Consider the following 14110-nt stretch of genomic DNA (forward strand, 5'->3'; position numbering starts at 1 on the left):
TTGGTCTCACACCAAGACACATACTTTCGCCAGATACGGTGATAATGCTTAACCGTCACCTCCTTTCTTGCCTTTATTAAAGTAGGGATGACCTCTTCCGGAATACCTTTTCGCTAGGATTCGGCGTTCAACCGCCATGCCATCAAACGTAACCGCGGTAAGTCCTGAAATACACAGGGCCCCTGTTGCAACAGGTCTTCCCTCAGAGGAAGAGGCCAGGCATCTCCTATGAGCATCTCTTGTAGATCTGAGTACCAGGCCCTTCGAGGCCAGTCTGGAACAACGAGTATCGTCTGTACTCTTCTTTGCCTTATGATCCTCAACACTTTTGTGATGAGAGGAAGAGGAGGAAACACGTAGACCGATTTGAACACCTACAGTGTTATCAGAGCGTCTACTGCCACTGCCTGAGGGTCCCGAGACCTGGCACCATACCTCTGAAGCTTTTTGTCGAGGCGTGACGCCATCATGTCTATTTGAGGAGTTCCCCAAAGACGTGTTATGTCCGTAAAGACTTCTTGATGAAGTCCCCACTCTCCCGGATGGAGATCGTGTCTGCTGAGGAAGTCTGCTTCCCAGTTGTCCACTCCCGGAATGAAGACAGCCGACAGAGCGCTTACATGATTTTCCGCCCAGCGAAGAATCCTGGTGGCTTTCGCAATCGCGACTCTGCTTCTTGTCCCGCCTTGGCGGTTCACATGAGCCACTGCTGTGACATTGTCTGATTGAATCAGAACCGGTAGGTTTCGAAGAAGACTCTCCGCTTGTCGAAGGCCGTTGTAAATGGCCCTGAGTTCCAACACATTGATGTGTAGACAGGACTCCTGGTCTGACCAAAGTCCCTGAAAATTGTTTCCCTGTGTGACCGCTCCCCATCCTCGGAGGCTCACGTCCGTGGTAACCAGGATCCAGTCCTGAATTCCGAACAGGCGACCCTCCAGCAGGTGAGCACTTTGCAACCACCACAGGAGAGACACTCTGGCCCCTGGGGACAGAGTTATTTTCCGATGTAAGTGCAGATGGGACCCGGACCACTTGTCCAGAAGGTCCCATTGAAAAGTCCTTGCATGGAACCTTCCGAAGGGAATGGCCTCGTAGGCCGCCACCATTTTTCCCAGAACTCAAGTGCATTGGTGAACTGACACCCTTTTCGGTTTTTGCAGGTCTCTGACCATGTTCTGGATGTCCTGGGCTTTCTCTATTGGGAGGAAGACCTTCATTTGTTCCGTATCCAGTATCATACCTAGGAACGGTAGTCGAGTTGTCGGAATCAACTGTGACTTCGGTAGATTTAAAATCCAACCGTGTTGCTGGAGCACTCGCAGAGAGAGCGCCACACTGCTCAGCAATTTCTCCCTTGATCTCGCTTTTATCAGGAGATCGTCCAAGTATGGGATAATTGTGACTCCCTGCTTGCGCAGGACCACCATCATTTCCGCCATTATCTTGGTGAAAATCCTCGGGGCCGTGGAAGGTCCAAACGGCAACGTCTGAAATTGGTAATGACAATCCTGTACAGCGAATCTCAGGTATTCCTGATGGGGGGCATATATGGGGACATGAAGGTACGCATCCTTTATGTCCAGAGACACCATAAATTCCCCCTCCTCCATGTTGGCTATTATCGCTCTGAGTGATTCCATTTTGAATTTGAATCTTTTTATGTACAGTTTTAGGGATTTCAGATTCAAAATAGGTCAGACCGAACCGTCCGGTTTCGGGACCACAAACAGGGTTGAGTAGTAACCTCTTCCCTGCTGGTGCAGGGGAACCTTGATTATCACTTGCTGTATACACAGCGTTTGAATTGCAGCTAACACTACATCCCTTTCCGATGTGGAATCTGGTAGGGTCGATTTGAAAAATCGGCGCGGGGGCACCTCCTCGAATTCCAGTTTGTACCCCTGGGAAACTATTTCCAACACCCAGGGATTCAGGTCTGAACTGACCCAGGTCTGACTGAAAAGTCGAAGACGTGCCCCCACCGGTGCTGACTCCCTCAGGGGAGCCCCAGCGTCATGCTGTGGGTTTTGGAGCAGCCGGGGAGGACTTTTGGTCCTGGGCACCCGCCGAAGCAGGTGCTCTTTTGCCTCTGCCCTTACCTTTGGCGAGGAAAGAGGATCCCCGACCTCTTCTGGACTTGTGCGACCAAAAGGACTGCATCTGATAGGGTGTTACTTTCTTTTGCTGTTGGGGAATATATGGTAAAAAATTTGATTTACCTGCTGTGGCTGTGGAAACCAGGTCCGTCAGCCCATCCCCAAACAATACCTCACCCTTATAGGGTAGTACTTCCATATGTTTTTTGGAATCTGCATCACCGGTCCATTGGCGAGTCCATAAGGATCTTCTCGCCGAGATAGACATGGCATTGGCCCTAGAAGCTAGCAGTCCAATGTCCCTTTGAGCATCCCTCATAAATAAGACTGCTTCTTTAATATGGGCTAGAGTTAGGAATGTAGTATCCTTATCCATATTATCAAATTGATCTGTCAGCTCATCTGTCCAAGCTGCAATTGCGCTACACACCCATGCCGACGCAACTGTCGGTCTTAGCACAGCACCCGTATGAAAATAAATACACTTTAAGGTAGTTACTTGCCTGCGATCTGCAGGGTCCTTAAGGGACGCTGTGTCAGGAGACGGTAGCGCCACTTTCTTGGACAAGCGCGTCAGGGCCTTGTCCACAGTGGGGGGTGATTCCCAAATCTCCCTGTCCTGCTTAGGGAAGGGGTATGCCATATAAATAATTTTGGGGATCTGCGGTCTCTTATCCGGAGTCCCCCAAGCTTTTCCAAAGAAATCATTTAATTCATGAGATGTGGGAAAATTAATAATCTGTTTCTTTTCCTTAAACATGTGTACCCTTGTGTCGGGGACCGAGGGTTCATCCTCAATATGCAACACATCCGTTATTGCCACAATCATACACTGAATAGTTTTAGTCACCCTAGGGTGCAATTTTACTTCGTCATAGTCGACACTGGAATCAGAATCCGTGTCGGTAGTAGTGTCTTGTGTTAAGGGGCGCTTTTGAGACCCCGACGGGCCCTGTGAGTCGGTCCAATCCGAGGATTGACCCCCTGATGTCCCCCCTAATTCAGCCTTATCAAGCCTTTTATGTAAAGATGCCACATGTCCATCCATTCCGGAGTCGGCACAACCGACGGGGACACCACTCATTTGCTCCACCTCCTCCTTGGAGAAGCCTTCCGATTCAGACATGTCGACACCACGTACCGACACCCCACACACACAGGGATTAACCTACAAGGGGACAAAACCCCAACCAGGCCCTTAGGAGAGACAGAGAGAGAGAGTATGCCAGCACACACCCAGCGCTTAATAACACTGTGGAAACATATGACCAGATAGCGCTTTTTTATATAATAATATTCCAATTCCCACTCACTGCGTCGCCAATGTGCCCCCCTCCTCTTTTTTCCAGCCTGTGAAGTTCAGCAGGGGAGAGACCAGGGAGCCAGCGTTCAGCATGCAGCTTCTGTGGAGAAAATGGCGCTGGTTAGTGCTGAGGATCAAGCCCCGCCCACCCGACGGCGGGCTTTGGTCCCAGTGCTTTTTTTATTAAAATGGCGGGGATTCTTGGATTTACTGCCTCCGCAGCCTAATCCATCTTAACATGCCCAGAAGTGAGGAATATTGCTGCCCAGGGCGCCCCCCCCAGCGCCCTGCACCCTTCACCCTTCAGTGCTGCTCTGTGTGTGTATAGTGGGAGCAATGGCCTCATGAAGATCTGATGTCTTCTGCCGCCTGATGTCTTCTGCCTTCTCATACTCACCCGGCTTCTATCTTCGGCATCTGTGAGGAGGACGGCGGCGCGGCTCCTGGACGAACCCCAGGTGAGACATGCGTTCCGACACCCTCTGGAGTTAATGGTGTCCAGTAGCCTAGAAACAGAGCCCAACCGTAAAGCCAGCCCTGCTTCTCTCTCCTCGGTCCCACGATGCAGGGAGCCTGTTGCCAACAGGACTCCCTGAAAATAAAAAACCTAACAAAATTCTTTTAAAACAGAAAACTCTGGAGAGCTCTCTGCAGTGTACCCTTTCTCCTCTGGGCACAGAATCCAACTGAGGTCTGGAGGAGGGGCATAGAGGGAGAAGCCAGTGCACACCCATAGTCAAAGTTCTTTTTAGGTGCCCTATCTCCTGCGGAGCCCGTCTATACCCCATGGTCCTTACGGAGTCCCCAGCATCCTCTAAGACGCAAGAGAAAAACAATTAGAGGCTATTTAAGATAGGGATAAAATAGACACCAATAGAAACTTCCAGCAGAAATGCAATGAAAACAGGTAAAAAAGTTTTGGTACTTAACCATGCAAGTCAATAAGCAAGGAGGTTCCTATAAACAGGTCTCCTAAATAGTGTGGGTAATGTGAAATGATACTTCTATAACTTAAAATCACTGGCAGGACCAGGTCCAAAAAAAATAATCTGACAAAACAATATATTGCATACAATATAAAATGGCAACTACACAGCTTCAATGGAGTCATCAGGCTAAACCCATGCTGTGTGACACCCAACACATTATGCCACACTGTTCTAAGTAAGAAAGACGTGTTTCCTTACAGGTCATTCCGACATGTGTTCAGTTTTCACATGGTCATAAATTATTCCATTCCAAACACATAAGAAAGCAGAACTATGTATGTGTTCAACCATCAGTTTCACATTATCTTTACGCTACATTTCCAACTCTGCTTTTATTTTATTCCATGGTTTGGTGTAACCGAACCACAAACAATGAAACAAGATGTGGGTTTTATGAATGACTAAATAAATCAACGGATCATCTAGGTATGTAGACACCACTGAGACCTGCAATGTACATGAAGTGGAGAAGCCCATAGGCTTCTATAGGGCATCGCCATAAAAAGATAGCGATACCCTCTGCATCATTAAGTGGGTGGCCGGGGTTAGTACATTTGAAAATGGGGGTTTTACCGCATTTTTTCTTTAGTACATCCCATCCAACATCTGCCCAGCACTTCTTAAGGTGCATATACACTGGGTGTTTTTGCCCAGTGTGTACGCATAGCGATGATCGCCGACATCGCTGGGCTGAAAAGCGCTCAGTGCATACACACTGAGCGCTTTTCCCCCCTGCCCGGCGATGTCAGCAGGGGTGAGCGGCTTTCCATAGCAGGACGCTATGGAAAGCCGCTCACCCCGCCGTTCATCTACTGGTAATACCAGTAGATGAACGGCAGCCGCCAGCGATGAAGCAGGAGCGCGCACCAGCGCTCATCGCTTGTCCATACACACTGGGCGGCTTTGAGCTGAAAGCAGCTCAACACACCAAAAGTGACCTGCTTTCAGCTCAAAATCGCTCAGTGTGTATGGGCCTTTACTGTTATATACAGGGAGGAGCCTCTGGTTCACAACATACAACATTTTCCTCAGGAATATACTTAAAATCAGAAATGCAAAATGCGTTATAAACAGAGACACTGGGCAGCCATAGAGGTTTTACAAATCGAAAATGCCCTTTAAAAAAAAAAAAATTTTTTTACAAGACTAGTGGTTTAAAAAAAATAAAAAAATAAACACATGGTATTGCAGTTCAGATTCTGCAGCTGGAATTCAGGTCTACAAATAATGCCAATGTCAGTTGCTTATGCACATAGGAATAAGTGTTTCTCATCAGGAGTAAGGGGAGCGTGGAAGAAAGGGTTAAGAAAAATTATGTTTCCTGGTCCCTTAATGGTTTATTCCATTTTATACAATTCTAAGATATAGGTTTGCTTTTTCCTTATATGCTGAATGACCAGTTGCCAGAGAATGTTTCAAGAATTATGGAGTTAGACTAAATGGACTCATTCCAACAGCATCAGTAATGGGCATCTTGAAATGCTATTTCTACCTGCTACTTATAAATGGGAAAGACTTCACTTTTGGCAAGCATTTAAACAAACTGCACTTTAAATCACATAACTGCAATAACAATCAAACTTGCACAAAGTGGAATACAATTTTGAAATCTGAGAGTGCTACTGCGCAGTATACATATTGGCTTCTTTTTTAGGGAGACTTTAATCTGTAACCAAGGTGGCCACCTTCTGTACTTCTGCACATATGTGGCACCATACTGTGTTAGGAGTAACAGACACGTTCCACTTAGCTTGGTAAGATCCACTTGGTCATTAACACTACAACCGCTGGTACCGCTTGTATCCTGCACAGCTACACACAAACAGTCAGCAGTGGTGATCTGTATTCTCCAGGGACCCCGGTGTCTGTAACCAAGACCCCAGTGTCTGTACTCACCACTCCAGCTTCTTTAGCTCTGTTAGGGGTGGCAGCATGCTGTTGGAGTGCACGCACACCCTGAGGGTAATGCGAAACACCACCTCAGGAGCTATGTCCTGTCAGCGGAGATACGGACCATTAACACTTCAAGAGGTTGATCCGGTCCCCCTCCCCAAGTCCCACAACGCAGACAGACTAGTGCCAGCCATTGCTGCCTGAAAATAATAAACTAAAATAAAAGTTTTGTAGAAAACCTCTCTGGAGCTCCAGAGAATGCACCCGGCTCCTTGGGCACATTTTTCTAAACTGAGTCTGCAGGAGGGGCATACAGGGGAGGAGCCAGCACACTGAAGAATTTTTAAAGTGCTATGGCTCCAATGGACCCCATCTATACCCCATGATAACTTACCATCCCCAGTATCCCCTAGGACGTAAGAGAAAGTGTTCCAAGCAAGGACAACTGGTGAACTGACGACAGGGTCATGGGCACCTAATGCTCACTGATGCACGTGGGAAGTGAAGGCTAGCCCATCTCGTCTAATCCCTATGGAGAGCTAATGTAGTACAAATTGCTGAAATAGTTAATGCTGGCTATGATAGAAGAGTGTCAGCAGCAGGTGTGCCAGAGTCTGGCGGTGGGGTCCAGCTTGAGGTTGGGGGGGGGGGGGGGGGGGTCAAGTGCTGTGGAGCAGCAATAGCAAAGCCACTTCCACAACGGTTATCAATGGCCAGTGACAGTGATGTCACGAAGTCAGGTAACGTCGTGACATCACAGTAGATCCAAAAATTCTTGATTATAGAATTACAGATAAGGGAGACCTGACTTGTATATAAAGAGAACATTTTGAAGGTTAATGTACATTGATAAAGCTTTACAGACTACTCTTCACACCATTTTTTTGCAATGTAATGCTCCAAGCAATCAGCAATTACGTAAGAGAGAACATAAACGCTGACTAGGTGACGTGTTTCAGTAGTATTACACATAGACGTGCTTAGTCAGGATTTAGTAGACAAAATCACAATCTAACTCATAGACACACCCTCATTCTAACACAAAGACACACCCTTACCTTAATAGAAATATCATCAACAAGGTTAAACTGATTGTCCCGACTTACCATATACACACTAAATTTCCATTAATAGACAACCTTCCCCCTTAAAATAGCACCAAGTACTTCTAAAGGCAGGAGCCAACTACAGAAATATCTAGTGGACTACAGCTTGTAGAAAAGAGAGAAGAGATTGGGAGCCAATACACAAATAGGCTACACAAGGACAGGGGGAAAGTTTTCAGTAGAGATGAAAGATCACAAGACAAAACTTATACATCTGATAAAATCAGCAATAATATATCCTTCACTGCTTCTAAAACCTGTGCCTGTGTTTGTGTTATGGTGTGTACACATTGTGAGATATTTTCTTACAATTTTGACTATATAGTCAAAATTGTAAGAAAAGTTAGTGCAGATCGCAAGGTGAAAGTCACCTTGCGATCCTGATTCGATGCGCGGTCGGCATCGCAAGTCTAGATAGTCTGTGCAGGCAAGTCAATTTTGACTATCGTTATAGAAGAGATAGTCAAAATTGACACTTAGCCAAAATCGCACAGTCAGTATCGCAAGCACAGTCATTATGTTCTTGCGATGCTGACCTAGCCCCTGTCGCATAGTGAGAATCGGGCACAGCCCTGAATCTCACCGTGTGTATGGCCTTTACTGCTTAATAAAGTCCTTCACAACAGTATTTACAATGTACTTGTAACAATATACAGATTTATCAAAATAAGGCACTTCAACATGGATTGGCAGAAGGATATGTACATATAACTATAGTGAACAGAGTATATGCATCTTTCCGCACAGAGCAGCTGCCATAGAACTCACTGCCAACTGAGACCAGAGTGCTACTAGCCACAGGCAAAGGACGCCCATACTCCACAATAAGTACTCGAGAAACAGGTACATGGTCATATTTTTCAGACTTTACGCAAGAGACATTTAGATGGGAAAACATAAGTAATTAACACAGAGGCAGGTTCAATTAGCCACAGGGCTGCTTGCTTGTTGACAGCAGGTCTGTAACTGAATATAGCTGCGGACACTTTACCAGGGAGAACAAACCACCGCAAACTGGATCAGCACTATAACATTTCAGCAATTATACCATGTCACTTTTCCTGACAGGATGGTGCCCGGTAAAAATGCACAATACAGGGTCAACATATGGTACCACTGCCAGCATACACTGTGGGGTCGATTCAATTCAGCGACAGTTGAATAGCGCCGGGAGTTAGCTCCTGGCACTATTCAATACAGCGCCAAGTGACACTAATTGTCGGGAATTCTTCTCTCACCCCCGGAAGATGAGAGAAGAAATCCGACAAAAGTGCCGCTGCGCGGTCGGCGCGAGGCTGAATCTGTTGGGAATCAGCATCGCGGCGGGTAGTTAAGTCGGAGAATGCCCGTTCTCCCGACAATCCAATCTGTTAAGTCGGCGAGAACGGGCCTTCGCCGACTTAACATGAGCTGAATTGAATAGCGACGGGAGCTAACTCCCGGCACTATTCAACTCACTGAATTGAATCGACCCCTGTGCAGCTATAGCGTCATGGTAGAATTACAAGGTTTGGCAGAGTATGCCTTTTATTCTCATAAAAATTTTATATTAAAACAGCCAAAACAAGACAATTATAGCACAAGCACCTTGCGTTATTCGAGTAAAGTAAAATCTGTGCACAGAACAGTGTTTCCCAACTCCAGCCCTCAAAGATTACAAAACAGTGCATGTTTTCCAGATCTCCTAGTTAGCGCACATGTACTCATTACTGGTTGACACATTTAGAAGCAGATACTGTGGAGTTCTGTAAACCATGCACTGTTAGTGGTCCCTTAGAATCAGAGTTGGGGAAAACTAATGGCATAAAATTTGCTATACAGGTTGAGTATCCCATATCCAAATATCCGAAATACGGAATATTCCGAAATACAGACTTTTTGAGTGAGAGTGAAATAATGAAACTTTTGTTTTTTGATAGCTCACTGTACACAAACTTTGTTTAATACACACAGTTATTAAAAATATTGTATTAAATGACCTTCAGGCTGTGTGTATAAGGTGTATATGAAACATAAGTGAATTGTGTGAATGTAGATACACTTTGTTTAATGCACAAAGTTATAAAAAATATTGGCTAAAATTACCTTCAGGCTGTGTGTATAAGGTGTATATGTAACATAAATGCATTCTGTGCTTAGATTTAGGTCCCATCACCATGATATATCATTATGTTATGCAATTATTCCAAAATACGGAAAAATCTGATATCCAAAATACCTCTGGCCCCAAGCATTTTGGATAAGGGATACTCAACCTGTATAAGCAATGTTGCCATAACCGGTTCTGTAAGTAAGGATAGGAAAATGTCTTCTAGAGATGAAGACATAAATATGATGTACAACACAATGGCGTGCAGATCAAAACGCACAATGTAGCAGACAGCTTTCACAAGGAACTAAATATTCTGTTTCTATGTATATAGCATTTTACAAATGTAATCTTGCTCTTTGCTTATATCTAGCCTAAAGCAGGAATAGCTTGGATGGCATCACCTTAGGCTCGGTTGCCATATAAAACAATGTCAGACACAGCACACAGGCAGCACACAACATTTTCAGTATACACCTTAGGGATAATATACTGCACACTATATTACAAGCAGAGCTTTTGCTTTTCTGTAAATAGTTATGACACAAATATCCCATCTTCAGTCCAAATTTGACCCAAGTCACTTCCTTGAAACAAGTAAAAGGAAGTGTGTTTTAACAAGCAATAAGATTTAAACACACATAGCAGCAATATGGGAGCACTTGTTTTATACGGTTACTTGCGTCTTGTTTATATACAACTTCATTATAAAAAGGCCCTTAAAAGCTGCATGACAAATACGAATAAAAAATAAAAAAACGACACCTACATACACTATAAGCTATGCCACATCATAGAACATCACACCTAAACATCAAAAACAGCATGCTTAAGAATTGCTACCATCGCTACAGGCAAACTTATGATATCATTCACTTCCCCACGGGGCAAAACTCCTCATTTTGTTTTCAAATGAACCACAGCCCTATCTTATAATATTACTCCTCAAGTTGGAGGGATGTGGCAAACTCTTCAGGGTGGAGAAAGATGGAAGATACTGCAATTTCAAAGTAAAGGGTGGGAATAAAATGCATTATACTGCTTGGGAAGCACAAGTCAGGTACAGCTATTGAAAAAAAAATGTAAGAAAAAAAAACCAACAGCAGCATTTACTGACTGGATGCTTTACGTCAATCAGATCCAGTCATGGTGTAGAACTGGATGGCAAACGGAAGTCAAATTTGGTGGGTATGTACCCATACACAGCACAGACCACATATCAGAAGCACAATGTAAAATTACAGTAAATAGTGTACAATAATCACATTGATAAAAACAAACATACGCACTCTGTCTTGTCAGTTATCAAAATAAGTTATCCTTAGAAATGCTGCGTTACATAGAGAGTGCTGGTCCCCAAGTAGCAGTTACCAGTAGTGCTGAGTAACCACAAACATCCCCAGATGCAGAGTTCTTTAAGTTACAGCCACCATCAGCTCTAGAATTACTTCCAGAAGCTAAGCACAGTGTAAGGCTTTCAGAATATGGTCTAAAAGAATAAGCAAGATGAGAGAGAGAGAGATGACTAACAAAGAGAACACACCCAGATATTACAGCTCATCAGCTTTCCGAACTGTGCAATGAAAATAAAGAGGGATCATAAAATCCCACGGGTGACACTTCCTATTCACAGGCTAAACAATGACGTAATGTAGACATGTCTTATTAAAGAGTTTACCAACGCTACATGAAAATATTTCATAATCCAACTTTAAAAGGATTGTATATTAACTGTATACTAAAGCAATGTTATTAATTTCCCACAGCCAATGCTTCTGCATTCAATGTAAAAGTTTTAGCAATCACCATTACTCCTGCATACATCAATAACACTCACACACACGTGTGACATCAGAACGATAGAGTCCGCAATTAGAACATACATTTTATTTGAAGACCTCAGTCTCCCTGTCTTTTCCAGAGCACTGGGCCTGATTCAACTACAGATGCAAAGGACGATATTTACGCAAGGGGAGCGACCGTTATCCATTGCGCAGCGATTGATTTGCGATGCTGCTTGCACAGAGGAATCACGCACAAAGTGAGTGACAGGAAGCCAGTATTCAGGGAAAATTATGAGGGGTTGGTCAGATGTACACGGGCAGGTTGGAACCGCTGAAACACTTACATGGGCATCCGTAAATTAGCCTCTGCGATCTCCCTTGCAGCATGAGAGCTCTTTGCCCGTCAGGAAAGCCGCAGAATATGAGACAGGTCATACTCTCTGAGGCTGTGAAACTGCCTGTTCTGTGTCCATATTACAGATATTCACACTGTTGTACATCATCTGACAGATATGAGAAGGCACCAGACATTAGCATTTGCGATCCGTGAGAAATTACGCCCACTATTTTTTCTTCGTCTGAGCAAACAATTGCTTTTATGACACAAACAAAATGAAGATAAAGAATTAGAATCTCTTTTCCCACATAAATAGGCGATGGGTTAATTAAAAAAAAAATCTAAAAAAAAAAAAGGGACCCATTCATTACAAACTGTCACAGTTCAGCCTGAATATGGAACTACTTGTATTCTGGATTGATGCATATATCAGACAGTAAAAGTTAACATGTATACACAGGCTTCTTGCTGTGGAAATAAAATAAAAAGTATACAGGCTAAAACCAATCATTAAAAAAAACTTTTTGCATTCAATTATATATTTACTGACCACACTTACTATTTGTATTCTGTTCCAGAGCATATGGACTTGGCACAGCCTGGTTTCCTTGTGTGCCCCACTTAATGACCTATTTATTGGTGGTGTAATCAGAAAATGGATCTAGGAAAGAGAATACTTGCCGCAGAACTTTCACTAAATCCATGGTAAGTGAAGGGGAGTGCTCACTCAGATTGGAGATCTCAAACACTAATGATAAAAGGATAGTAGTGCTTGCTCAGACAAAACACTATGTAACATTATGGAGTGAAAACAGTTTCCATCAAAGGATTTATTCTTAAAAGCAGCCCATAGGCAACCAGCGTATCTCCAGTGCTTCTGAAGCAACATCTTCCACTGATGAAGCAGGTTATACAGAAAGTCATAAACTTAATATAAATTCTTCGAAAACACAATATGATATTGTTGGAAGTGAATTCACACTGAGCCACAATATGGGTGGGGAGCATACAACAGTAGCTCTGGTCAGCAGATGTTCCTCTCTCCCAGGTAAGACAATCACTGACATTTAGGAAGGGGGGGCACCAGGGGGTGAGGGGGCAGAATTAGTAAACAAGGTGGGGGCTAAATAGGACATCTTCTGGTGATGACACTGTTTACTATACAACGCATGGGAACAGCATAGCAAGGAAAAGGTCAGCAATCACTGCAAAGGCTGGCTCAGTATGGGTAGATGGGGACACCAGAATCAGAAGAGCCACAGTGACCCCTTTCCCTGCTATCGGGGGGCCACAGGGAGCCGCAGGGTGTGTGGGAGTGTAGCGCAGGCGCTGCCTAGGTACTGACCGTGATGATCACCGTGTCCTCCCCTTGGAACTTAGCCACGTACTTGTCGCCCCGCACCACCTCGGAGTCGTTGAGAGGCCTGATGCGGCACATCACTTTGATGCTGCACTCCGCCGGGTCGGCCATCTTGTCGGCTCTCTCCCCCGCCTCAGGCCCGGGAGGTGGTATGTGTGAGAGGCTGGCGGCGGCCGGGTGATGTGTGTTGCAGAGTCAGTGAGCCGGATCCGCCACCAGTCTCCAGCCCCCGTCTGTGCGCCGCCAAGCTCAGTGGGCGGAGGGATGAGGCTCACTTCCCATTCAATATGGCAGCCATGGCGGAGGCCGGTGGTGACGATCCAGGCTCCGCCCCCCACCTGCCGGCTATGGAGTGGCGCTGACGTAATGCTCGCCTATGCTGGGATCGCCCGTATGCGTGTGACACGCATGCGCGGCTCGGCCTAGTGAGGGTGGAGAGCGAGAGAGGGTGAGACACTAGAGACAAAACATTCACTATCTGAAACATGCGTCGAAAGTTTCAATGTCAAGTATCAGCCGCAGCGGCCATCTTTTCAGAGACCAAATCTCGATGCTAACGTTACACATAAGTCTACGGTAACATGTCTGCTGTTATGAGTGTATGGGAGGAAAGCTCTTTTAACTTTTGACATGGAACGAGTCTAGCGTCTAGTTACCCTTCGTCTAGAGGACCTTTAGCAGCCAGGTGATTAGGGACCAAAGCAAGTGCATACATAGCCCATGTCTACCAGCAGCACGTTCCTCAGTGACAGACAAATTGCAAGTTTAAAAAATATATTTGGGTACATTATGAAGTTGTTTTGAAGGTTAACTGGAACAAGTACTAAGCAGTGATACAAGTGGAGAGGTGAGCCAGTGGAGAAGTTGCCCATGGCAACCTATCAGCATTGACGTAACATTTATAATTTGCGTACTATAAACATATACAGAGCAGCTGATTGGTTGCCATGGGCGGCTTCTCCCCTGGCTCACTTCTCCATGTTTATCACTGCTTAGTACCGGGGTGGGGAACCTTTTTTCTACCAAGATCCAAGGGCCATTTGGATCTTTATAAAATCCTTCGGGGTCCATACAATAATTATCAACTAAAAAATTAGCCTGCCCCCAGTAGTTATGGCCCAGTAGATATGCCCCCAGTAGTTATGCCCCA

The 14110-nt window shown here is 45.0% G+C and overlaps 1 protein-coding gene across 1 annotated transcript in view; it reads right to left on the bottom strand.

The window, feature by feature from the left end:
* The window catches only part of KIF5B (kinesin family member 5B), a 109660-nt gene extending 96343 nt beyond the window's left edge, over nt 1–13317 (bottom strand). Inside the window, exon 1 of the mRNA XM_063922078.1 lies at nt 12946–13317. Coding sequence (XP_063778148.1) covers nt 12946–13071 — 126 coding nt within the window. The 5' untranslated portion in view covers nt 13072–13317. The remainder of the gene's footprint in view (nt 1–12945) is intronic.
* Between the last annotated feature and the right edge of the window lie 793 nt (nt 13318–14110).

Source organism: Pseudophryne corroboree, chromosome 5, assembly GCF_028390025.1.
Source record: "Pseudophryne corroboree isolate aPseCor3 chromosome 5, aPseCor3.hap2, whole genome shotgun sequence".
NCBI classification, from domain to species: domain Eukaryota; kingdom Metazoa; phylum Chordata; class Amphibia; order Anura; family Myobatrachidae; genus Pseudophryne; species Pseudophryne corroboree.